General features: G+C 37.5%; 1 protein-coding gene across 1 annotated transcript in view; it reads left to right on the plus strand.

Annotated features, from left to right (window-relative positions):
* Window positions 1-26,574, plus strand: part of BRIP1 (BRCA1 interacting helicase 1) — a 186,596-nt gene that overhangs the window by 115,001 nt on the left and 45,021 nt on the right. The window contains exons 15-16 of the mRNA XM_043902887.1: window positions 8,157-8,316; window positions 9,272-9,393. Of these exons, the coding sequence (XP_043758822.1) occupies window positions 8,157-8,316; window positions 9,272-9,393 (282 nt within the window). The remainder of the gene's footprint in view (window positions 1-8,156; window positions 8,317-9,271; window positions 9,394-26,574) is intronic.

A 26,574-nucleotide genomic window follows, 5' to 3' on the forward strand; every position in this document is an offset into this window, starting at 1 on the left:
TTTCCCCACTAGGTTGCATTCTAACTTACTGCCTCCCTAGTGAGATACCAGTTTTAAGAAGTTTGAAAAAGTAAAATGACAATATCCAGATAAGGCATAAACATTCAAAAATGTCTTTTAATTTGTGAGGTCCTACACAAAAATGTTTTTTCTGAACTTATCAAATCTAAGTGATGTGAATGTCAATGAGTAGATTAAATCATCTGTATTACTGTACATAGACTAGACTCTCTATATGTGAATAGCATTTGCTCTTTATGAGCTAAGTAAACTATTTTGTAACAGATTCTTCACATTTTTTACACATGTATGTCAAAACCTGAGAGGTGATTCTTTGTCAGTGTACTTTACTACAGGTTTCTTGATTTTTAGGTGTTTTGTTGGGATACTTAAAATTTTAAAAATTGAGGGTAGTGGGTATATAATTTTGTATGAATTTTCTGGCAAGGGGCAAGTAATTAAGATGTATAGATGGCTATTTGAGTGTCACCTGTAATGAGAATAGAAAAACTATAGACCTATTTTTTTTTAACTTAAAACCAAAAATTTGTCACAAACCATTTTCTCCAAGTAATCAGTATGTTTTTTTGCTATAGAGCTACACTCTAGATTTGCATATAGCCCCTGTATAATCCTGAAAAGAAGGCTTTTAAAATACTGAAAAAGAATCTTCATGGGAGAGGTTACAATAAACACATTGTGTTCTGTGGAAATATTGTCTCATAGTCACCAAATCCCCTGATCCCTTTTTTACAGTGTTCCTGGTACCTCCTTACCTGAACTAGAATCTGGATATACACAGAGGATGTGTCATTTTCTTGTCAGTCCTTTCATGTTGTGATTGCTTTTTTCTCTGTAGTACCTCAGGATTGGTATCCTATTTACTTTCCATTGCTCTTTCTACACCATAACCTCTCCATCTTTTTTTAGAAGGAGGGGAAAAAAGAAAGGAAAAAGAGAAACTCACCAACAGAAAACTCTAGTCTCTGGGTTCATGTCTTTTAATCATGTCATCCTTTCTGCTTCATCTTTATTGATGTGTTACAGATCACATGAATACTCTTATCAAGGACTTTGGCACCTGACTTTATAGGGAGTTTTTTTCCTCCTTCTTTACTACCTTCTCTGGTCTTCCAATTTTTTGAACCTTCCTTTTTTATTCATTTGTTAAATTCATTCAACAAATATGTATTGCCCACTTTCTAGGTACTGGACAGTTAGCAGTGAGCAAGACAAACAAAAGTCATTTCAGGGGTAAGAGACAGAAAATAAACCAGATATATAGAAAGATTCTTATATATTAGATGATGCCATGGACCAAATGTTTATACCTTCCCTGTGCTCAAATTCATATGTTGAAACCCTGACCCCACAGTGTGGCTGTGTTTAGAAATGAAAACTCCCAGGAAGTAATTAAGGGTGAGACCCTGATCTGATAGCATTAGTGTTTGTACTAGAAGAGATACTAGAAATCTTGCTGTCTCCCCCACAGCATGAGCAAAGAGGAAAAAGTGTGTGAGGACTCAGTAAGGTGGCCATCTGCAAGCCTGGAAGAGAATCTCACCAGAAAATGAATCAACCAGCACCTTGATCTTCAACCTCCCAGTGTCAAGAACTGCAAAAATAAATTTCTATTTAAGTTACCCCATCTGTGGTATATTTTCTCCAGCTTTATTGACGTATTATTGAATATATAAGTTTAACATATATAGTATGATGATTTGATATGTATATTTATTATGAAATGACTGGAGTTATTTGTTTGTTTGTTTGTTTTAATGGTAGCCTGGGTAGACTAAGGGCTTCCCTGGTGGCTCAGATTGTGAAAACTCTGCCTGCAATGAGGAAGACCCAGGTTTGATCCCTCGATTGGGAAGATCCCCTGGAGAAGAGAATGGCTGGCCACAAGAGTGTTCTTCAGTCTAACGCTCTCCCAACTGAGCTATTCCAGCCCCCTCCACACGAGTATTCTTGCCTGGAGAATTCCATGGACAGAGGAGCCTGGCGCGCTACAGTCCCTAGGGTTTCAAAGAGTCGGACATGACTGAGTGACTAACAGTTCACTTTCACTGAGTGGACTAGTACAGAGAGATAATGGTAAGCTCTGTGTAGAAAAATAATGCCAAGAAAAGGGAAATGGAACTCCTAGGGGAGTGGATAAAGGTACTTTAGAATTTCAGTTGGATGGTTCTGGAAGGCCTGTCAGAGAAGGTGACTTTGAGTGAAGGCCTAAAAGAAGTGGGGAAGCAAACTATTCTGATATTGGGGAAGAATATTCAGACAGAAGGAAACTTGTGGAAGAAGAGTACTGGTTGGTTTGATCAATAAGAAGATTGTGTGTGTGTGTGTTCATCACTCAGTCATGTCCAACTATTTGTGACCCCACTAGCCTGCCAGTCTCCTCTGTCCATGAAATTTTCCAGGCAAAATACTGGAATGGGTTGCTATTTCCTTCTCCAGGGGATTTTCCTAACCCAGGAATCGAACCCAGGTCTCCTGCATTGCAGGCAGATTCTTTGCCTTGTTTGATCAACAGGAGGACTGCCTGGGTTGAAGTAGGGGAGAGGTGAGAGGTGTAACAGAATCTTAGGTCAGAGAAGTAGCTGTGATAAAATCAAGCCACAGTAGGGACTGGATTTTATTCTGAAACGGTAGGAAGCCATTGGAGGCTTTAGACTTAATTTTAAAAGGATTGTGCTGGCTGCTGTATGGAAGCAGACTGTAGAGAGCATAAGAAGCATGGTGACTGTATCAGAGTCAGCTCATGTGAGAGATGGTAGTCACACGCAGTGTTTAGAGTCTAGACAATATTTGAAAGCAGTGGTGGTAGGAATTGCTGATGGATTGGATGTGCATTGTGATAGAGAAGGAGTAAGATTGTCTTCCTGCACTCTTTTCTTTATTTGGACTCTGCTGCTGATCAGTCTCATCTGTATTCATTCTTCTTGTTATGTCTGTTTGTCTTGGTTTCCCAATTTATAATTCAGTTCTGAATTTCCTGTAAGTACCACACTCAAGAGAAAAAACACCTCTTCTGTGTCTCCTCTATGATTAATAATCTACTATAACACAGCTTCACTTCTGACACCTGATATATAGGTTTCCATGCGTTAAACAATTGTGTGACGCCAGCTGAGAGTCCTACGGCTTAACTCAGTTATAACAGTATCTGTCTAGAACAGAGCATCAGATACCAGAGGTTAAGGGCTCCATCCCACAAGACTGTTCCCGCTTCAGACAGCAATCTCATGTCCAGGTTACCTGCGTGTCTGACTGATCGACTATAAACTGAAGGTTCCCACATCTCCCTTCTCAAGTTTGATTAATTCACTAGAGTGGTTTATAGAACTCAGAGAAACATTGACTTACATTTCAGTTCAATTCAGTTCAGTCGCTCAATCATGTCCGGCTCTTTGCTACCCCATGGACTGCAGCACCGCAGGCCTCCCTGTCCATCACCAACTCCCGGAGTTTACCCAAACTCATATCCATTGAGTCGGTGATGCTATCCAACCATCTCATCCTCTGTCATCCCCTTCTCCTCTGGCCCTCAATCTTTCCCAGCATCAGGGTCTTTTCCCATGGGAAATGTGTTTCTTGCTAGTTTTTTTTCTTTCCATATTGTTAGACTGTGTCTTAAGTATGTAAAGATTCATGAGTGCTGTATCTTTTTGGTGGGTGTAATTTTTATATATATGGATGTATTGTATATCTATGTTTCTCTTAAAGCTTTTTATTTAGAAGTCTACTTTTTTATGGCTGTGACACACCTGATAAATATATGCCTCATGTATTTTTCCATGTCTTCATTTTTAAGATATCTTGATGGTTTAAGTATTTCTGTTGATAAACAACATATAGTTAATTTTCTTTTTCCTCTCCCCACTACTTCCCTTCTCCCCTCCCTTCTTCTAAATGAACTGATTGTCTCATTTTTCATAAATGAATTAATTTGTGTTTTCTTTGATTCTTTGCCATATTTGGACTTATTTTCTACCATCTTATTTTGTGGTTTCTTTTACCTCTTTTCCTCTTTTGTTTACCTTATTCTATTGATGTGGTTTTTTTGTCCTCTGTTCGTGCTTTTAGTGGTTTGGAAGTATCCTATTTGTCATTGTTTTAATAAAATATCTTTACTGTGATATACTTTGCATACCTTACAGTTTACTCACCTGAAGTGTATAATTTAGTAAGTTTTATTATGTTTACAAAGTTCACCAATTTTAGAACATTTTCAGGCAAGAATACGGGAATGGGGCTCCTTGAGGGGATCCTTCCCATCCAGGGATCACACTTACATCTTCTGCATTGGCAGGCAGATTGTTTCCCACTGAGCTACCAGGGAAGCCCATAATATCCAGTGTCTGGACTTGGTGGTAAATATTGATAGTGTGGCACTTTGGAAAGGCTAATAGATGTCAGATTGCTTGAAAAGTTTCTTGAAAAGTATTTGGTTAATCACTTCTTAGCTATTTTTATGTATTTCAAATAGTTCTTTTTAATTAAGGCAAGTTTGAATGATTTATCCATGGGGGAAAATTTTGTTCAAGTTATAAAATTTCCATTAGCAGTAGTTTTTCAGATCTACCTTTTTGTTCTCTCCTGTTCTACAAATTATAATCTTACATATCAGGATTAGACCCTGACAATTTAGTTTTCAAAATTTAATAGGATCAAAGAACTTTATTTTTTTTTAATCTGTTTGATTTGTGAATATCACATTTTATTTCAGATAAAAATTTATGGTTAATAGCATCTTCAGTGTGCAAATATCACCCTGACAATATTTCTCTTTTCTAACAATGCAAGTCCTGATCTCTCTTTCTCACAGTGAAGAGCTTTCATTCGCAGTATGTAACATCACCATGGAGAAGAGATAAACATTTATGAGGTAGCAAGTGTTGCAACTTGTGAAGATGCGACGTCTTTTGTTTAATCATTGAAAAAAAATCCTACACGTTTTACATTGATAGAGATCTAACAGAAATAGAACTTTTAAAATGTGAAGTACTAGGATCAAAGAACTTTAAAAGTTCCTTTCGATATATCAACAAGCTTAGCAGCTTTATTTTGTAGATAATTTTTTTAAAGACCCAGCAACGTGACAGTTTGTTATGTAAGTTTTCTGAAGTAATTGATAGTACTTATCGTACTTTTTAATTGTGATATTCACAATTTATTTATAAACTTGTGGTCATTTCCATTGACCATAAATTTCTGAAGTTCTTAGAATCCCAAATCAGTGGATAGAATGTCTTTTATAGTTATCCATTTTAGTAAATTTTGAAATATTGCGTGTCACACCTGCTTTAAAATTTTTCTAAGCTTTTGTAAACAAATATTTTCTAAATAATTTATAACTCTTTGATATTCTGTTTTTTTTTTTTCATTTATTTTTATTAGTTGGAGGCTAATTACTTTACAGTATTGTAGTGGTTTTTGTCATACATTCACGTGAATCAACCATGGATTTACATGTATTTCCCATCCCGATCCCCCCTCCCACCTCCCTCTCTACCCAATCCCTCTGGGTCTTCCCAGTGCACCAGGCCCGAGCACTTGTCTCATGCATCCAACCTGGGCTGGTGATCTGTTTCACCATAGATAATATACATGTTTCGATGCTGTTCTCTCGAAACATCCCACCCTCGCCTTCTCCCACAGAGTCCAAAAGTCTGTTCTGTACATCTGTGTCTCTTTTTCTGCTTTGCATATAGGGTTATCATTACCATCTTTAATTCTGAATTCTGTTCTGCATAATGGGGGGAAAAAATCCCTGCTGGACTTTGGGGGAAATTTTCTACTTTGATCCAATTTCCTTTTTATTTCTCAGATTTTCCTTCGTAAAGAGATGTCAATCTATTAAAATGGAATCTTATTTTGAAATCATCAACTTAATGGTCTTCCTTAAGTAAAGTAAAAGTGAAAGTGAAGTCAGTCTGTAAAATACTGTGTATTTCTCTAGATTTTGAATGTTCAAAACACTGGAGTTGTTATTCTCTTGGATTCAAGGAATCAGAGATGAAACATTATCTGTGTTTTCAGAAAACAGTATAGCACAATTGAACTTAATTCTATTAAGAGTCAATAATTATGCAGATTCATGATATATTTCATCTGGTTTTACATCCTTGGGATATTTTTATGCTCTTCTAACTGAATTACAGCAGCTAGAAGAGACTAAGAATTTACATGGTGAGAAACTGATTCAGAATGTGTATATTCAAAAAGTAAATTCTAATAGCCAAAGTAAAGAAGTTTTTTAAATTAATAATATCCCTGTTGTTTTTTACCTGTTAACATGGTGTTATGGGAAATTTTTATTCTTATTGATCAGAATACCCTGATCAATGTATAATATGCAATGAATTGTTTTACCAATTAGTGATTTTCTTAGTGTATTCTGGTTTTTGGAACAAAATACTCCAGACCTGGTAGCTTATAAACAATGGAATCGTATTTCTCATAGCCCTGGAGGCTGGAAGACTAGGGTGCCAGCATGGTTGGGTGAGGACTCTCTTCCTGTGAGGAGCCAGTTCTCTCTTGCTATGCCCTCGTGGTAGAAGGGGCAAAGGAACTCTGTGAGATCTCAAAAATAAGAGCACTGTCCCGTTTGTGAAAGCTCCATGCTCATGACCAAATCACTTTTAAAGACCACACTTCTGGATACCTTTATCTTTAGAGATTAGGATTTCAACATATGATTTTGGAGGGATACAAACATTTAGACCATAGCAGTGATTTTTTAAAAATTTGTTTTGTTGTCTTATTATTATTTCCAAAAATAGATACATTAAAGTTCTGTGGAAATAAATCATCTTATAAAAATTAGTTTTTGTACGCTGGAGGACTTGAAGTAATTTCTTGATGCTTGCCTATATTGTGACTTCCCTGGTAGCTTAGACGGTAAAGCATCTGCCTACAATGTGGGAGACCCGGGTTCGATTCCTGGGTCGGAAAGATCCCTTGGAGAAGGAAGTGGCAACCAAGTTCAGTACTCTTGCCTGGAAAATCCCGTGGATGGAGGAGCCTGGTAGGCTACAGTCCATGGGGTCGAAAAGAGTTAGACACGACTAAGAACCTTCACTTCACTCACTGACTATATTGTAATAATTGGCCCATATTACATAGAACCCTTTGCATAAAACAAGTAAAACAGTTCAACTTAAGTCATAATAATCTCTACCGCTGTTTTTTTGTTTTTTTTTAATTTATTTCAGCTCTTATCTTTACTAACTTCTGCTTTCTTATTACCTTTATTCCATACCACATGTTTTGGATTGTGAGTGCGTTTTTTAGTCATTCAGATCTAAAGATGTCATGAATTCTGTTGTTTTCTTCTCTGTATGTTCTCTTTTGTTGTTATTTATTTTCTTTTTGCAGCTTTATTGAGATATAATTGGCATATAACCCATATGCTCTTTAAGAGTATAATTTTTAGTGTTGGGCTTGTATGATTGTTTTTTCTCACTAACTTTATGTTACTGACTTTAAATCTAAGTTTGTATTGTTAGAATATGTGGTTAATCTGATATTCTTTGAAATTTGTTGAAAGTCCTTTTGTAATCTGTCACACGGTTGTTTTTGTAAATGTTCCATTTGTGCTTTTATGTTTTTTACTTGTTGGCTGCCTGAGGTTCTGTTTATATATTTACTCAATTCAGTTTATCAGTGATGATCAAATTTTTAAGCAGCATGGCTGCCTATGTACTATGTAAAATGATCTTTAAAAATCTTCATTTAATTAAAGATACTAAGAACTTTACCTTAGATTTAGAGATAACTTAAAATTTATGAACTTCAAAGTAATTTTTTTCCTGCTTTTGAAATCCCCAAGATAGCAATGACAGATGTATTAGCAGTAGCAGCAGTAGTGTTAGAAGTAACAATAATGGTAACAGCAGCCATCGCAGCTAACATTCATGGAGCTCTTACTGTGTGCAGGGCCTCATTCAAAGCTTTCTAAATTGGTTAATGAATTTACCCAGTAACAGCTCTATGACGTATAATTGTTTTCCTCATTTTCTAGACTAAAACACAGAAATGTTAATACTCTTGCCATAGTCAGATCGTAATCAGATTGTCTTTCAACAGGTAAATATAAGTTTGTTCAGTTGGACACACAAGAAACTCAATGTTTTCTTTCCCCTTTTCAGTTATTAGAAAAGTTAAAAGAACGTTGGCTCTCTACTGGTTTGTGGCATAATCTGGAGTTGGTGAAGACAGTCATTGTAGAACCACAGGGAGGAGAAAAAATTGATTTTGATGAATTACTGCAGGTGTACTACGATGCAATCAAGTACAAAGGAGAAAAAGGTAATTGGAAATTATTTGAAGTGAAACAGTTTTTTACCATAAAGTGAGAAGTTGGTGCTGTTAGAATTGTATTTGTATTGCCTTTTTTCAAAAATTATTTCTATAATCCTGAGTGAAAAGGAAATTAGGTTAAAGACATTCTTCTGTTTGGAGTTGTTCTCCTATGAGTACTTTTACTTGAAGATACCAGTTCAGTTTTAAGAAATGGGATGCCTTCAGGTATTATCCTATAAACTTCCTTACACTACCTAAAATGTTTTATCAAAGAAGATGGTAGGGTATGCATTAATATCTTCCTTACTAGCGGAAGGAGGTTACATTTTCATGCAAAAATATACTTTGTGCTTATACTTAATTGCATAAGGTAAACATAACTGAAGGCTAAATTTCAAAGTTAGAAAATGCCCATAGAACGTTTCATAGAAAGGGCTAATAATAATAACTTAGGAACAGTGCCACATCACAAAGATGCTATAACATAATTGTCAATATCCTTGTATGATAAGATTATACACAGAGTATTGTGTGTATGTTTTAAATACTTTTCAGTATAATATTGATCCAGTATGATACAGAGTCCTTTAAATCCTTCTGATAACTTTACATTCTGGTGGTAAAGGTAGTGATGTCAAATTCAGTATTTTAAAGATAGAACAGTTGATTCACAATTGCTCAGTTCACATGTAGGTTATTACTCTGACATGGTTTTTCTATATAGTTTAACTGGGAGATACACAGTTTGTAAATTGGTCCTACCATGTTGTGTCAACATGTAATTTTGTTTTATTTGAAGACATTGAGCTTTAAAAACTTTATCTTATAGTAGTTTTTAATTTTGATTCTTTTTAATTTGATATTATAGTTAATAATCAGATCTTTTCAAAATGATAAGAATAAGACATTTTCTGGGAATCTTGATTATGCTTTTAAAAATGTTGATTTTCTGTTGCTTAAGATGGAGCCCTCCTGGTGGCAGTTTGTCGTGGTAAAGTGAGTGAGGGTCTGGATTTCTCAGATGATAATGCCCGTGCTGTCGTAACAATAGGAATTCCTTTTCCCAATGTGAAAGATCTTCAGGTAGGCCATCAATGCCTTAGAAGTTGTATTTATCACAGAAGTTGTTCGTTTTGTGTAAAGTTAACTGTACATTTTTCTTTTATCCTCAGACATTCTATGTTAATGCTGTAGTGATTCAGAATGAGTGAGAAAGGTTTAGTAGATATGGTTTATTTTATTTTTAACCTGCACTGTCTTTTACTTAAAAAGAATGATTTTCAAAGTATGGGACTGGATCAGGAGCATCAGTACCACCTGTGTCGTCAGCATCATCAGCATCAAGTAGTAGAACTACATATTTGCAGGCTCCACCCAGTCCTCCTGAATCAGAAACTCTGGAGACAGAGCCCAGCAATCTGTGTTTTATCTGACTCTGAGCCACAGACTGACAGAGAACCCCCCTAGGGAATTCTAGGGCCCTTATTCGATCTTCCTTCTCTCCAATGCCATGTCTTGCCCTGCAGATTTCAGTGATTTTTGCTGCTACAAGTTCTGCTGTCTTCCACTTCAGCTCAGCAGGACCACCGTACTCTGCTTGTACTTCTGTGTTTTGTGCTATTGTTGAAAAGTTATACCTGGAGGAGCACTGAGAGTCATGGAGTTCACCTATTGGATTTCCCTTGTCTCTGAGATTACAGTCTTATGCTGCCCTCTGTCTGCCCCCCCTGAAAGCAGTTGCTTTATTTAGTTTGTCCAATTTACAGTTACTTACAGTGGGAGGAATATTCCTAAAACAAGTTATTCTGCCTTGGCCAGAAATAGGAGTTTTGTTTCACTGTCACTGATTGTTTACTAAAAATTTTTGAAAATTATTTGTAGTAATAATTTGAAGCCTAGGGTGATGTTATCTTTATTGGGAAGAATTTTCTTTTATTCCTACAGGAATTTGAAGGTGCTAGGAATCTGAGACCAAGACTTAAGGTTTTCTGACTCTTGAGTATAATCTGTATCCCTTTCAGGATGCAACCTGTTAGGAGCTCATATTAAAGCAAGAATTCTTTCCCTCGGTAATTATCTTTTTCATTGTTAATATTTTACTAGACATTTGTAATTATATAGTATTAACAATGTTAATATTTCTCAAGTTAGCTCCTACACTCTCCTAACCTCTGGTCCTCCTCAATATTTCTGAAAGTCCTCAAGGGATATTTATTCATTTATTTATTTTTTTCTCAAGGGATATTTAATCCTTTCAGTCTTCAGTTACTTTGTTGGCTTCCATTGCCTTTCTCCAGCCACCAGTGTTAGTACTGAGAGTTTTGATGACGTTCATTAGGGCTCCTTTTCTAAAATAGCTAATGCTGCCTCTGACTAGTACTATGATGAAACAGTAGACATCTACTCAAGAACACTGTTGGGCTCACCCTTAGTGGCATTAATGCTCATTCCACTGAAGCTGAGTGCTGTTGATGGCTCTGCTCTTAGCAGTGGTACTGTCTTTTCTGAATGTCTTAACATTTTATCTTGAGTATATTTACAGTACTTTATTACTGTATAGATGCTGCTTTGTTTAAGCAGAGAGAATCCCACACTTTCTACCACGCGTTCTTCCCATGTCTTAAATATAATTTTTTTCCCTGAAACTAGCACTTTCACCTTTTGCTTGTATCATCTTTCACTTTCAGACCTGTATATGAGTCCTTGAGAGCGGGAAAAGGAGATAGCTTTATGGCTAATAACTGGGTTCTATTAAATATCACACTCACAAAGTAACAAGCCCTGAAAGGATTCCATCAAACTCATAATAGTGATTATGTATGAGAAGAGAAAGGAATGATTTTGGAGGTAGTTATCAGGGACTTTATTAACTAGTTAATATTAACTACTAACTAGCTTAACTAGTTATAAGGGACTTTTCCTGTTCACAGTGACTTTAGCTTTTCCTATAATGTTTGTTTTACTAAAAAACAAGCTGAAAGAAAATATAGTGAGAATATAATTGTTTATTTTGTTATTCTTTGAAAAAATCTTTAAAATTAAATAGTGTTTACTTGTAAAGAAAAAAAATACATTTACCTTCTGTTTTCTCTATACTCTTTCACAACAGCTGTGATTCTGGGTGTTGTTTATTGCACCAGTCTTGGGCTTCATAATGCTTTCTTTCCTCAGGATAAGTTCTTCCCAGGCAACATCTCAGTCTGTCATTTAAAAATAAAAAAAAAACAACAAAAAAAGATACCTGTGACATGCTCTGACATTCCTCAGTCGTGGTCCTGCTTGTCATTTGTGCTTATTTGAAATCCAGTGGCTCTAGTTATATAAAACAGCAAAATCACAGAAGCTTCAGTGAGGTCTGCACAGAGAGGAGGAAGGTGATTCTTAAGGAGTTTCCCTAGTGGTTCCTAAAGGGGGCAAGTAGGTGGACCCAGGAATAGTCTAAGCTGCAGGATCAAGGGACAGATGAAGAGGAAAAGTCTTTACTGGAAAGACTTGTAAGGGAAAGTGTATTTCTTGATGCCATATTTCTGGGTCAGTTCTTCCTAACAAACAATTCTAAAATTCAGGGGCTTGAAACACTGGTCATTCACTGTGGGTCAACATCTCTGAGGGTGGGGTGGGCAATAGATGATTTCAGCTGGACTTAGTCACCTTGCTATGGTTTGACCAGCAGAGGTTGAATTCAACTGGATCAGCTCTGCTGTACATGTATCTCATCCTTTGTGAACCAACAGACCAGCCACAACATGTTATCATTGCAATGGCAGAGGTGTAGGAGGCCAGCTTGACTGTCTAAGCAATTATCAAACACCTGCCTCTGTCACATTAGCTAACATGCTACCTAAAGCATGTCACATGCCCAAGCCCTAAGTCAATAGTGGTGGTGGGGGGATATTTTCCACTACATATGATAAAGGGCTAAGAATAAAGATTCCAAAAAGGAGCCTTGGCCTTTAAAAATAATAATAATAATAATAATAATTAAAGCATGTTTATGGCTTCCCTGGTGGCTCAGATAGTAAAGAATCTGCCTGCAGTGCAGGCAGGGTATAAGATATCCTGTCATCACCTTCTTCTCCTGCCTTCAATCTTTCCCAGGATCAGGGTCTTTTCCAGTGAGTCAATTAGGATATAAAAAATACAGAAGTTTGAAATTTTAATAGAGTCCACATTATGTTTTGCTGTTTTTGCCTGTGCTTTTGGTGTCATATTTAGTAAGCTGTTGCCAAATCCATGGTCATGAAGCTTTGCCCTTTATGTTTTTTTCAAAGAGTTTCATAGTTTTAGCTCTTAAATTTAAATATTTGATCTATTTTGAGTAAATTTTTATATATGTTATAAGATGGATCTAGCTTCCTTATGGAGAAGGCAATGGCAACCTACTCCAGTACTCTTGCCTGGCAAATCCCATGGATGGAGGAGCCTTGTAGGCTGCAGTCCATGGGGTCGCTAAGAGTCAGATGACTGAGCGACTTCACTTTCTTTTCACTTTCATGCATTGGAGAAGGAAATGGCAACCCACTCCAGTGTTCTTGCCTGGAGAATCCCAGGGACGGGGGAGCTTGGTGGGCTGCCATCTATGGGGTCGCACAGAGTCGGACACGACTGAAGCAACTTAGCAGCAGCAGCTTCCTTATATCTAAAATGAGTCTCTTGTAGACATCATATTATTGGATTATGTTTTTTAATTCATTCTGCCATCTCTGCCTTTCTATTGGAGAGTTTAATCCAGTTAAAGTAATCATTGTTAAGGAAGGGCTTAGTTTTACCATTTAACTGTTTTCTGCCTGTCTTATGTGCCTTTTCCTCAATTCCTTTTTGTTTAGCCTTTTTTTTTTTTATTTGTTGTGTAGTATTTTGATTCCCTTCTCTCCTTTTGTATATATTTTTTAGTTATTTTCTTACTGTTACCCTAGGGGTTAGAAGTAACATCTTAATCTCTGTCTCTCCCTTTCTCTGTTACGTAGATTACACCTTTATATAGTGTATGCCATTAGTTTAATTTATAATTATTCTTTAATGTATTTTTCTTTTAAAAAGTTATAAAAATTCAATAATATTTGCTTTTATATTTACCCGCATAGTAAGTTTTACCACTATTTTTATTTATACTTCCTAAAGCACATACTTAGGGCTTCCCTGGTAGCTCAACTGATAAAGAATCTGCCTGCAATGCAGGAGACCCCAGTTCGATTGCTGGGTTGAGAAGTTCCCCTGGAGAAGGGAGAGGCTACCCACTCCAATATTCTTGGACTTCCCTGGTGGCTCAGATGGTAAAGAATCCGCCTGCAATATGGGATACCTGGGTTATATCCCTGGATTATGAACAGCAGAGGCATTACTTTGTGGACAAAGGTCCATCTAGTCAAAGCTATGGTTTTTCCAGTAGTCGTATATGGATGTGAGAGTTGGACCATAAAGAAAGCTGCGTGCTGAAGAATTGATGCTTGTGAACTGTGGTGTTGGAGAAAACTCTTGAGAGTCCCTTGGACTGTCAGGAGATCCAACCAGTCAGTCCTCAAGGAAATCAGTCCTGAATATTCATTGGTAGGACTGATGCTGAAGCTGAAACTCCAATCCTTTGGCCACCTGATGTAAACAACTGACTCATTGGAAAAGACTCTGATGCTGGGAAAGATTGAAGGCAGGAAAAGAAGGGGATAACAAAGGATGAGATGTTGGACATGAGTTTGAGCAAGCTCCAGGAGTTGGTGATGGACAGGGAAGCCTGGTGTGCTACAGTCCATGGGGTTGCAAAGTGTGGGACACAACTGAGCTTCTGAACTGAACTGAACTGAAAACACATATTTACACTGCCTTCATTATAGTGTATTTTGTATGTGTGTTAGTCACTCAGTTGTGTCTGATTATTTGCAACCCCATGGACTATAGCCCACCAGGCTGCTCTGTCCCTGGAATTCTCTAGGCCAGAATACTGGAGTGATAGTCATTTCCTTCTCCATTATATTTTAGTGTTGATAAATATAATTTATAGTCTGTTTGATGGTGGACCTCAAAGATAAGGACAATTTCTTAACTATCTTTGTCTCCACACATAAATATTGCCTTGGAATATAGTGAGTGTTCAGTAAATTAGTTTAATTAAGGATTAGATATAAAACCATTTACCTCAGGCTGGGACTTTAACCCATGTGCCAGGACTCGATCCCATCCAAAACCCTGCTTGGGACTTGAACCCACAAAGCTGGGACTCAAACCAAGCTAAAACCCAGTTTGGTACTCTAATCCACATGGCTGAGATTTGAACCCGGCCAAGACCCACACTCTTCCAAGTGAGTTCACAGACCTGGTTTCAGGACCTGATGAATCTCAGGTTCTTGATGTCTCATTGCAGAAAGAATTCAGTGAGAGACAAAGTGATAGTTAAGAAGTGGATTAATTCAGAGAGAAATACTCCACAGACAGAGTGTGAGGCCATTGCAGAGGGTGACTGTGACCTTGAAACGTGGTGTGGTTAGCTTTCATGAGCTGGATAATTGCGTAGGCTAATGAATGGGAGGATTATTCCAGTCATTTATGGGAAGAAACGGGGATTTCCAGGAATTGGCCCACTGCTCGCTTTTTTGGTCTTTGATGGTCAGCCTTGGAACTGTCATGGCGCCTCTGGGTATGTCATTTCGCTTGCTGATGTGTTACATTGAGCATATACTAAGGATCACGGTCTAGTTGAAATTGACTTGTCTGCCATCTTGGAGATAGTTGGTTTTAATCATCATTTTATGTTGGGCCCTCAGGCTATGTCATTCTTGCAAAGGTTGTGCCCTGCCCTCTTTCCTCCTGTTTCAGATGTTTATTGTTTAATATATTTATATTTAGTTTAAGTCTTAAATATGTACTTTTATATTTAAATGTATTTATTATAACTATTAAATATAAAAGTAAAATTAATTAAAACTAAATTTGTGTGTTCTTAGTCACTCAGTTGTGTCCACCTCTTTGCAACCCCATGGACTGTAACCCTCCAGGCTCCTTTGTACTTGGGATTCTCCAGGCAAGAATACTGGAATAGGTTGCCACGCCCTCCTCCAGGGGATCTTTCTGACACAGGGATCGAACCCAGATCTCCTGCACTACAGGCAGATTCTTTACCATCTGAGCCACTAGGGAAGCCCAGGAATACTGAGTAGGTACCCTATCCCTTCTCCAAGGGATCTTCCTGATCCAGATATCGAACCAGGGTCTCCTGCATTGCAGACAGATTCTTTACCAACCGAGCTACCAGGGAAGCCCAAAACTAAATTTAAATACATTTTAAATAAGTTATCAAAATAGTATTTGGTTTTGTTGTTTATTTTACTTAACATTAAAGAAAGAAAAACAGTCCTTCATTCCTAGACTCTTTAATTAAGGCATGATAATGATAGTGATCATTATTAGATGATGAGTAGGACAGTAGTAGACATTCATATATATCATAATAAGGCAGTACAGTGTGTTGTTACAATCATGAATCATTAAAGGTGTTATGAAGGGAGTACTCAATTCCAATAGTATTTTACACCCTATCTAATACATAGTAGAGTATGTTAATAGAGAGGGTATATTGATTATAGTGGCTCTATTTGTATTAGTGTTTCATTGCCCTGTTACAAGTTACCACAAACATAGTGACTTAAAACAGCACACATTTCTTATGTCACAGTTTCCATGGTCAGGAATCTGGGCATGGCTTGGCTGGGTCCTCTGCTCATGGTTCCACAGAACACCAAACAGTGTGCCAGCTGGGCTGCTTTCTCATCTGGATCTTGGGATCTTCTTCCAAGCTCCTTTACGATGTTGGCAGAATTTGTCTGCTTATGGGGTAGTGGTAGGACTGGCCCAGCCAAGAGCTGCTCTCATGCCCTGCAGGCTGCTTGGGATTCCTTGTTGTGTGGTCGCCTTACAAGCCCACTCACAGCATGTCAGGTTACTTCTTCAAGGCCGACGAGATACTGTCTAGCTCCAGCCTCTTAAGATGGAATCACATAACAACATAAGAGGAATAACTTACACACCTTTACCTTATAACATGGTCTAATCAAGGGATGACTTCCCCATCACTCTTGCCGTATTCTTTTGGCCAGAAGCAAGTCACAGGTTCTGCTCACACTCAAGGTCAGAGGGTTATACTCTCTGGGAATTACCCCAGGCTCTGTCTGCCATATTCTTATTTTCTATAAAATGAAATGATGAATTAAATGATTTCTGTAAATGGTTCTTCCAAACCTAAAGCAATACTTCAAATTATTGGACCATCAGTTCAGTTCAGTTCAGTTGCTCAATTGGGTCCAACTCTTTGCAACCCCATGAATCGCAGCACGCCAGGCCTCCCTGTCCCTCACCAACTCCCTGAGTTTACTCAAACTCATGCCCATTGAGTTGGTGATGCCATCCAGCCATCTCATCCTCTGTCATCCCCATCTCCTCCTGCCCCCAATCCCTCCCAGCATCAGGGTCTTTTCCAGTGAGTCAACTCTTCGCATGAGGTGGCCAAAGTACTGGAGTTTCAGCTTCAGCATCAGTCCTTCCAATGAACACCCAGGACTGATCTCCTGTAGGGTGGACAGGTTGTATTTCCTTGCAGTCCAAGGGACTGTCAAGAGTCTTCTCCAACACCATAGTTCAAAAGCATCAATTCTTCGGCGCTCAGCTTTCTTCACAGTCCAATTCTCACATCCATACAACAACCACTGGAAAAACCATAGCCTTGACTAGATGGACCTTTGTTGGCAAAGTAACGTCTCTGCTTTTTAACATGCTGTCTAGGTTGGTCATAACTTTCCTTCCATGGAGTAAGCGTCTTTTAATTTCATGGCTGCAATCACTATCTGCAGTGATTTTGGAGCCCCCAAAAATAAAGTCAGCCACTGTTTCCACTGTTTCCCCATCTGTTTGCCATGAAGTGCTGGGATGTTCTGAATGTTGAGCTTTAAGCTAACTTTTTCACTCTCCTTTTTCACTTTCATCAAGAGGCTCTTTAGTTCTTTTTCACTTTCTGCCATAGGGTGGTGTCATCTGCATATCTGGACCATAAATTAGGACTTTTCAGTTTTCTTTTACATTAATACTTAATCTACCATGCAAAATAAGTAGAAATTATTTATAAATGAACATCTGAAATATTTTATATTATGGAAATGAAACAGTCTATTTCTGCCTTATTTTCTCTATTGTTTCATTTGAATTTGAATTCATATTTTAAAGAGTTAAGGTTAGTGTCTAAATTACAAAGGTGACCTGAGTGGGAAAAAGAAGGCAACGACATTAATTTTATGATACTAAAATTTTTTTTCTTAAATTTGAGACAGATTATGGAAGTAAAAATTAAAATATAGTTTAAAATACTAACTTAAGACTCTTGTAGTCTCAATTGCAGAGTTTGGCTTTTAGAGAAGCAGGAAAATGTATGTTGGAGCCAAAAATATGACTTCTTTGGCTGTGACCAGGATTTCCTCTTCCCACCTTGGGGACTAGAAAGTAGAGGTAGGAAAATTTCATTTTGGAGCCAAGTGTGACTTGTTTAGTTCAAGTCATAATTTATGGCACGTACCTTGGGGACCTGAAAATAAAGAAACCCACTATGAAATGTTGATAATGGGCCACTCTGAAGGGCACGCATTAAGCTAACTTTCCCAGTGAGGATTTTTTTCACTTCCACCTTTCCCAGATGCTTCTGATCATTCTATAAGGACATACTTAATCGTGTAATAGCTGGAAAGAAAACTTTCTGTGCACTAAAGCGAAGTATTTGAGGGGCAGGAGAGGGAACCAAGGCCTTTATATGATTAGATGGTGGTGGAAAAACATAACTGAAAGAAAAGTTGTTTTCTTTTAATGCAATTAAGTCACAGTATAACAGCACTGCTCTTTTAGTGGGTATCTAAAGCAAATCCTTTGGCCAATTAGTATGATCTAAAAACTTACAACAGCCTTCAACTTTATAATTCAGGCATCCACATCTCAGATTGGTGGCATGGTCATAATTTGTGAGATGTTATAAGGTACAGTATTTAGATTTTAAAGTTCCATTTTATTTGCATTTATTTACATTTTTATCCATAACACAGTTTAATAGTGTAAAAAATATTCTCCCTTCATGGGTATTGTGCCTTTTTCCTATGAAGAAAAATTCATGAAGCCATGGCATGTACCTAAAAAATTTTATGCTTTATAAATGTTCAAGTTTGTACCTTAGATTTCTACAGTAGGTTTAATAAAATTTGATGATAATATGCAGTATCAGAAAAGCAGTATCAGAACAATGATGAGAATAACTGAGATAATAAATTTTATATTTGTGTATTATTTTGCTTTAGTAATATAGTATGTTGAGCTAACAAGCTAGATTTCATTTGAAGACTATTTAAAATTCAGATAGTGATCTTAGTATTGGCATATGATAATCATTATGAATTCCTTTTTTCATTTAGGAAACTTTAGTCCTGAAGGTAACTGAACTGAATTATTTAAGTATTTTATTTTTTAATCAATTTTGAAAAATTACATTAATGATTGAAAAATACCAGCATCTATTTTAATTTTGTTAAATTAACAAAACACATAAATTTATAAGCTTCCATGCATTCTTGGCAGTTTTATAAACCTCAGAAAAGGGCTGTTATCCATTGCTTGCCCTGAAGGATAACGGCATTAATGAAATTGAATACACAGTAAACCAGTGCTTTCAAGTGTCAAAATATTGAGACGATGGCAGTATTAGAATTCTTTAGTCTGATATTTCTTTTTAAATAGATTGATGTTGTTCCTTCATTATTCTTGTTGCTTTGGCAGCAGTGTGAATATTCCCAAGTAGATGAATGAAGGCAGGAATGCAAGGGATATCAAGACAAACTTGATTTCAGAAACAAAAATTTTTCCTAATAATTTTGAGTAGGTTCATATATTCCTTTTGAGTCACTTTCATCATTGTGTTAATGATCTTGAGTGTTTCAGCATTCACTTATTCATTTACTAACAAACTGTCACAATTTGTACTAAGTATAGTCAGTGCAAAAATGAACAAGATGCCATTTTTAATGATGTCTGTAATTTAGTAAAGGACTTGAATGTGTAGCAGGATGTTTTGGTTGGATAGAATCTGGGTGTTCTGATGCTTAGGGAAGGTGAAGTTGAGTAACACCTTTCACCTCCCAGCTAGATATCCATTTACTTTGGCTTATTTGGGTCAAGTAGGTGGAGGAGCCAGAGAAAGGAGATTTGAATCTTGTCTACGTTGAAAAATACATACATTTGATAAAATGGAATGGCCTCATCAAAGCCAGTTTATAAAACTATTCAAATTATTAAGACTATTCAGAATAGTGAAACAGTTATTTTTTTAATATCTGGCTAGAGTATCAGGTACTTTATAGACTGGTGACGCGGTGATACACTCACAGATTATAGCCCCTTGTCTCATGGAACTTACAGTTTAGTGAGGAATGCTGAAATTAAAATAATAAAGAAACACTTAATTACAGTTGTGATGAAGGCTGTAAGAAAAAAGTCACAGGAACTATGAGAATGTATAACAGGATCCTGACCTAGTCTGTGGGGGTAAAAGAAAGACTTCCTGAGAAAGTGATATTTAATCTGACATAGGAAAGAAGGCTAGGAGTTATGTAGTTCAGCAGAATGGATAAGAGTATTCTCAGCAGATAGAACAGCATATGCTAAGGCCCTCAGGTGGGAAATTCCCAGGAATTGAAAGAAGTGGAGGTAGAGCGTGATTTGGGGAGAACGGCATGTGAATAGAGGCTGGGAGACTTACTCAGAGAGCCAAATCATTTAGAGCCCTGTGTGGCATTTTAAGGATTTGAGACTTTATTTTAAGCTATGGGAAACCAGATCCAGGAATAGTCTGAAGTCAGAATGCAGTGGAGTTGTATAATATAGCATCTGATATAGAAACCCACCTGGATCTAACCCTGATAATAATACGTGGTTACCCAGGGGAAGTGACTGTGTATAGAAACTTAAAGGGCTTAAACTCTTTAGGAGTCCAGCAGCTTGCTGTTGGAATTGTTGGAAACATTTAGGCCAAATCACAGATATGGAAGAAAAACCTAGTCACCTCTGAATGTCTAGAATAAGTTTATCCTCATTACTGAAACCGTTTTTTCCTACTCAGAAAACTTTTTTCCAGCTTCTTTTTTTTTCTTTCTTTTAAGATAGTTTGGCCAAAAGTATTAAAGCAGATTGTAAGTAAACCTTGAAATCAAAAATTAAAATCTAGTTTAAGCCTAATTATTCCACCTACATTGACAACTTATAATTTGCCTTGCACAGAGAAAAATGAGATAACCAAACTTTGTTTCCATCCCTCCTGAAAAACAAAAATTAAGACATAAAATAAATGGATGAACTGCTGAGGTATTTTTAATTTTAAAAAAATTTCCCGTACTTCTTAAAAGAATATTTTGGGTTTTGGGGAGGAATCATTTAAAAAGCACAAAATTTTCAGTAAGTCTGGTTGATAGCCTTTTCTTCCAGTACTCATATCATTGTATTTTCTTCAGAAAAAAAAGCCATGCCTGAATATCACTAGAAGTTAAACCTTTGGATAATTAATAAAGTTTTTAAAAAGCTTTGTTTTTTTGAAAAATTCTAAAGTGCTTTTCCTGTGTTTATCTTGTTCTTTGGTGAGAACAAGCTATTTAAAACCTTTATATTTTACTTTTGCTTTCATGGCAGGTTGAAAGTTTTAAAAGTAAATTTATCACCCTGGGGACTTGTAAGGTTGATTGACTCAACTTCTGTTGGCACAGAGCATAGTCAGCAGACTACCTCAAGGGAAGTGGTGGAATTAAGTTCTGAATATAATTTTAATTTTTTTCCTTCAGAGCAGTAGTTTCGTTGTAGTGGATTTTCTTTTTTTTTTTCATTTATTTTTATTAGTTGGAGGCTAATTACTTTACAGTATTGTAGTGGTTTTTGTCATACATTGACATGAATCAGCCATGGATTTACATGTATTCCCCATCCCGATCCCCCCTCCCACCTCCCTCTCTACCCAGTCCCTCTGAGTCTTCCCAGTGCACCAGGCCCGAGCACTTGTCTCATGCATCCAACCTGGGCTGCTGATCAGTTTCACTATAGATAATATACATGTTTCGATGCTGTTCTCTCGAAACATCCCACCCTCGCCTTCTCCCACAGAGTCCAAAAGTCTGTTCTGTACATCTGTGTCTCTTTTTCTGCTTTGCATATAGGGTTATCATTACCATCTTTCTAAATTCCATATATATGTGTTAGTATGCTGTAATGTTCTTTATCTTTCTGGCTTACTTCACTCTGTAATAGGCTCCAGTTTCATCCATCTCATTAGAACTGATTCAAATGAATTCTTTTTAATGGCTGAGTAATATTCCATGGTGTATATGTACCACAGCTTCCTTATCCATTCGTCTGCTGATGGGCATCTAGGTTGCTTCCATGTCCTGGCTATTATAAACAGTGCTGCGATGAACATTGGGGTGCACGTGTCTCTTTCAGATCTGGTTTCCTCGGTGTGTATGCCCAGGAGTGGGATTGCTGGGTCATATGGCAGTTCTATTTCCAGTTTTTTAAGAAATCTCCACACTATTCTCCGTTGTAGTGGATTTTAAATTTACTTAGTTAGATTCTCTTGAGCCCTACAGGGTGCAGATATGAGATGGACTTTAGATGAGTGTATCACTTGTTTGTTTTTTTCCCAATTATAAAACCTCCCAGGTTGACTCAGTGATAAAGAATTTGCCTGTCAATGGAGGAGGCACAGGAGACGCAGGTTCAATCCTGGGTTGGAAAGATCCCCTGGGGAAGGAGATGGCAACCCACTCCAGTGTTCTTGCCTGGAGAATCCCATGGACAGAGGAGCCTAACGGGCTACAGTCTGTAGGGTTGCAGAGTCAGACACGACTGAAGTGACTTAGCATGCATACATGCAAGGTCAAAGATAATATAAACTGTAGAAGACATCACTGTTCAGTGTTTATAACACCAGTCTTTCCTGTTTTTCACTGAGGTTAAGGTTTGATATCTTGGGAATGAGTTCAGTATATGCTTTCTAATTTGGGGATGAGTAGCCCCAGTGTGCTAGGGAGTATAGTAAAATATATATTAAGTCATAGTATAATTTTCTGTTGCATCAAGAAAATCAGATTTGTTCTCAGCTTAATAGCAGAGTCTCTGAAGCTTGGCACTGTTGACATTTGGGGCAGGATAATTCTTTGTTGTGAGCGATGCCCTGTGCATTGTAGGATGTTTAACTGCATCTCTGGACTACATGCCAGCAGCAAGCCCTTCTCCCCCACCAGTTATGACAACCAAAAATGTCTTCAATACTGCCAGTATCTTCTGGTAGACAAAATCACTCTCAGTTGAACACCATTGCTTTATATAGTGAAATATACAAGTGTATGCCATGAATTAAATGATCAATCTGCATTTGTTTTTTAATTACTTTTTTTAAAAGTTGAAAAAAAGTCCAGTCAAGCTTTTACTAAGAGCCTGATTTATATTAGGTTAGTACAAAAGTAATTGTGGCTTCGGACCATGAATTTTAAATCTTAACTAGGCTCAGATCAGTTCAGTTCAGTTCAGTTGCTCAGTCGTGTCCGACTCTTTGTGACCCCATGAACTGCAGCATGCCAGGCCTCCATGTACATCACCAACTTCCATAGTCCACCCAAACCCATGTCCATTGAGTCGGTGATGCCATCCAACCATCCCATCCTCTGTCGTCCCCTTCTCCTCCTGCTGTCAATCTTTCCCAGCATCAGGGTCCTTTCAAATGAGTCAGCTCTTCACATCAGGTGGCCAAAGTATTGGAGTTTCAGCTTCAACATCAGTCCTTCCAATGAACACCCAGGACTGATCTCCTTTAGGATGGACTGGTTGGATCTCCTTGCAGTCCAAGGGACTCTCAAGAGTCTTCCAACACCACAGTTCAAAAGCATCAATTCTTTGGCGCTCAGCTTTCTTCACAATCCAACTCTCATATCCATACATGACCACTGGAAAAACCATAGCCTTGACTAGACAGACCTTTGTTGGCAAAGTAATGTCTCTGCTTTTTAATACGCTGTCTAGGTTGGTCATAACTTTCCTTCCAAGGAGTAAGCATCTTTTAATTTCATGGCTGCAATCACCATCTTCAGTGATTTTGGAGCCCAGAAAAAGAAAGTGTGCCACTGTTTCCACTGTTTCCCCATCTATTTGCCATGAAGTGATGGGACTGGATGCCATGATCTTAGTTTTCTGAATGTTGAGCTTTAAGCCAACTTTTTCACTCTCCTCTTTCACTTTCATCAAGAGGCTCTTTAGTTCTTCTTCATTTTCTGCCATAAGGGTGGTATCATCTGCATGTCTGAGGTTATTGATATTTCTCCCCGGCAATCTTGATTCCAGCTTGTGCTTTCTCCAGCTCAGAGTTTCTCATGATGTACTCTGCATATAAGTTAAATTAGCAGGGTGACAATATACAGCCTTGACGTACTCCTTTCCCAATTTGGAACCAGTCTGGTGTTCCATGTCCAGTTCTAACTGTTGCTTCCTGACCTGCATACAGGTTTCTTAAGAGGAGGTCAGGTGGTCTGGTATTCCCATCTCTTTCAGAATTTTCCACAGTTTGCTGTGATCCACACAGTCAAAGGCTTTGGCATAGTCAATAAAGCAGAAATAGATGTTTCTCTGGAACTCTCTTCCTTTTTCAATGACCCAGCAGATGTTGGCAATTGGATCTCTGGTTCCTCTGCCTTTTCTAAAACCAGCTTGAACATCTGGATGTTCATGGTTCATGTATTGCTGAAGCCTGGCTTGGAGAATTTTAAGCATTACTTTATTAGCGTGTGAGATGAGTGCAATTGTGTGGTAGTTTGAGCATTCTGTGGGATTGCCTTTCTTTGGGATTGGAATGAAAATACATCTTTATTAATCAAAGCAGGAACCATTACAATCAACACATTTTGTAAAGAGGAATAAGTTTGTTTGTTCCTGTAGCATCAAAATCCACGCTTCAGGATTCAATGAACTTTTGGGAAGCATTTTCTGCCTTCTGCTGGTTGTGGAAGTGTTTCCCCTACAAAAAGTTGTTGAGATGCTTGAAGAAACGGTAGTTGATTGGCAAGAGATTAGGTGAATATGGCGGATGATGCCAAACTTTGTAGCCCATTTCTTTCAACTTTTGAAGTGCTGGTTGTGTGCAGTGAGTTGGGCATTGTCATGGAGAAGAATGGGCCTATTCTGTTGACCAATACTAGCTGCAGGCATTGCAGTTTTTGGTGCATCTCATCAATTTGCTGAGCATACTTCTCAGATGTAATGTTTTGCTGGGCTCCAGAAAGCTGTAGTGGGTCAGACCAGCAGCAGACCACCAAACAGTGACCATGACCTGTTTTGGTGCATGTTTCGCTTTGGGAATTGCTTTGGAGCTTCTTCTCAGTCCAGCCACTGATGTTGCTGGTTGTCATAAAATCCACTTTTTGTCACAGGTCACAGTCTGAGAAATTGCTTGTTGTTGTGTAGAATAAGAGAAGACAACACTTCAAAACAATGATTTTTAAAAATTTTCAGTCAACTCATGAGGCACCCACTTATCAAGCCTTTTCACCTTTCCAATTTGCTTCAAATGCCGAATGACCTTAGAATGGTCAACATTGAGTTTGTCAGCAGTTTCTCATATAGTTGTAAGAGAATCAGCTTCGTTGATTGCTCTAGGTTGTTGTCAACTTCCAATGACTGGCCACTATGCTCCTCATCTTCAAGACTCTTATCTCCTTTGCAAAACTTCTGGAACCACCATTGCACCTTACGTTCATCAGTCATTCATGGGCCTAATGCATTGTTGATGTTGTGAGTTGTCGCCTCTGCTTTACGACCCATTTTGAACTTGAATAAAAAATTGTTCGAATTTGCTTTTTGTCTAAAATCGTTTCTGTAGTCTAAAATAAATAAAAATAAACAGCAAATAATGTCATTATCAAAACAACATAAAGCGAGAAATGTGTATTAAAATGATGTTTAACAAAACCACATTTAAGAATATATACCAGTATCAAACAGCAAAGTTCAATAATGCAAAACTGTAATTACTTTTGCACCAGTATGATAAAAAGCAGTAGATAGTTTCTTATATTAATAGCCTCTTGTCTTTTACCCCTTTACCAGCCCCTACTTCTGAGAAGCAGTGACTTTCCACTTCTTTTATCTATTTCATATGATATTTACCTCCATGTTTTATCTTTATTTGATCAGTTTCAGACAGTAGCTGCTTACTTCCTATACGAGAGAAGATTTTAGCTCACTTACTCCACCTTTCCCTTCCTTACATCCTCCCAATATCATTATATCACAATTTTTTTTAATTAAATACATAATCAATATTCACTTTATCATGACTATGAAAATATTGTTCATGGTAGTCAAATGATTTCCTTCCTTCAGCTTTTTTATTTTTTTTAAAAAGTTCTTTAAAGAGATCTTCAATAAATCTGTGTAGCACCACTCAATGCAATTTTGCTATGAAACCTGCCAGGTGACAGGTCAATTCTTTTCTTCCTCCAAAGATATCTGTTCTGGAGCCTTCCAGTCTCCTCCTTCAATCAAGACTTAAGCTGCTCTTTAAACTCTCTTACCTGCCAAGATCCTGAGACTTCCTTTCCTGTCATCCTAGGAATTTGATTTGCTTGTCTTCTGTGTTGGTCTCAAGTTTCCAGGGTCTCAGATCTTCCTCCTGTTTTTTTTTTTCTTCTCTCATCTTTGTGGTTACATATCCTCCAGTAGTTCCCATTTTCACCCATTTCCTCAGCCTCTCTGGACTCCTGCTGGCCTAACTGCCTTCTTCCCATCAGTAGCTCTGTGGGTACTTTGGTTTGAACTTTCACCTCTCTGCTTAGTCATTTACAATTTGTCCATATATGTGCTTTTCACAGTCATGTATTTGGGTTTAATTTAGCAGTTGTCTTAGTTTAATTGAAAATGAAACTATTTCTCTTTCTTATTTATCTTTTAATTTGGGCTCAGTTTTTAAGAGGCAGAGAAAAAATTCTTTGCCTTCCTGAAACCAGAGTCTTTATTACTCTCTAAGATAAAATATGAGATTTTGAGGTACTCTGAACCCACATGCTCTCTTTCACACTCACACATTCACATTTGAGAAGCTCTGAGTCAAACATTCCTAACAATAATATTGCAAATGTAGAAAATAATAAATGTTTTTTCAAAGTCTAACTTTGAAAGGTATGTTTGGATTTAATAATAAAAATCCCAAAGAAAGGCAATGCC

The sequence above is a fragment of the Cervus elaphus genome, chromosome 5, assembly GCF_910594005.1.
Source record: "Cervus elaphus chromosome 5, mCerEla1.1, whole genome shotgun sequence".
In the NCBI taxonomy this organism is placed as follows: Eukaryota; Metazoa; Chordata; class Mammalia; order Artiodactyla; family Cervidae; genus Cervus; species Cervus elaphus.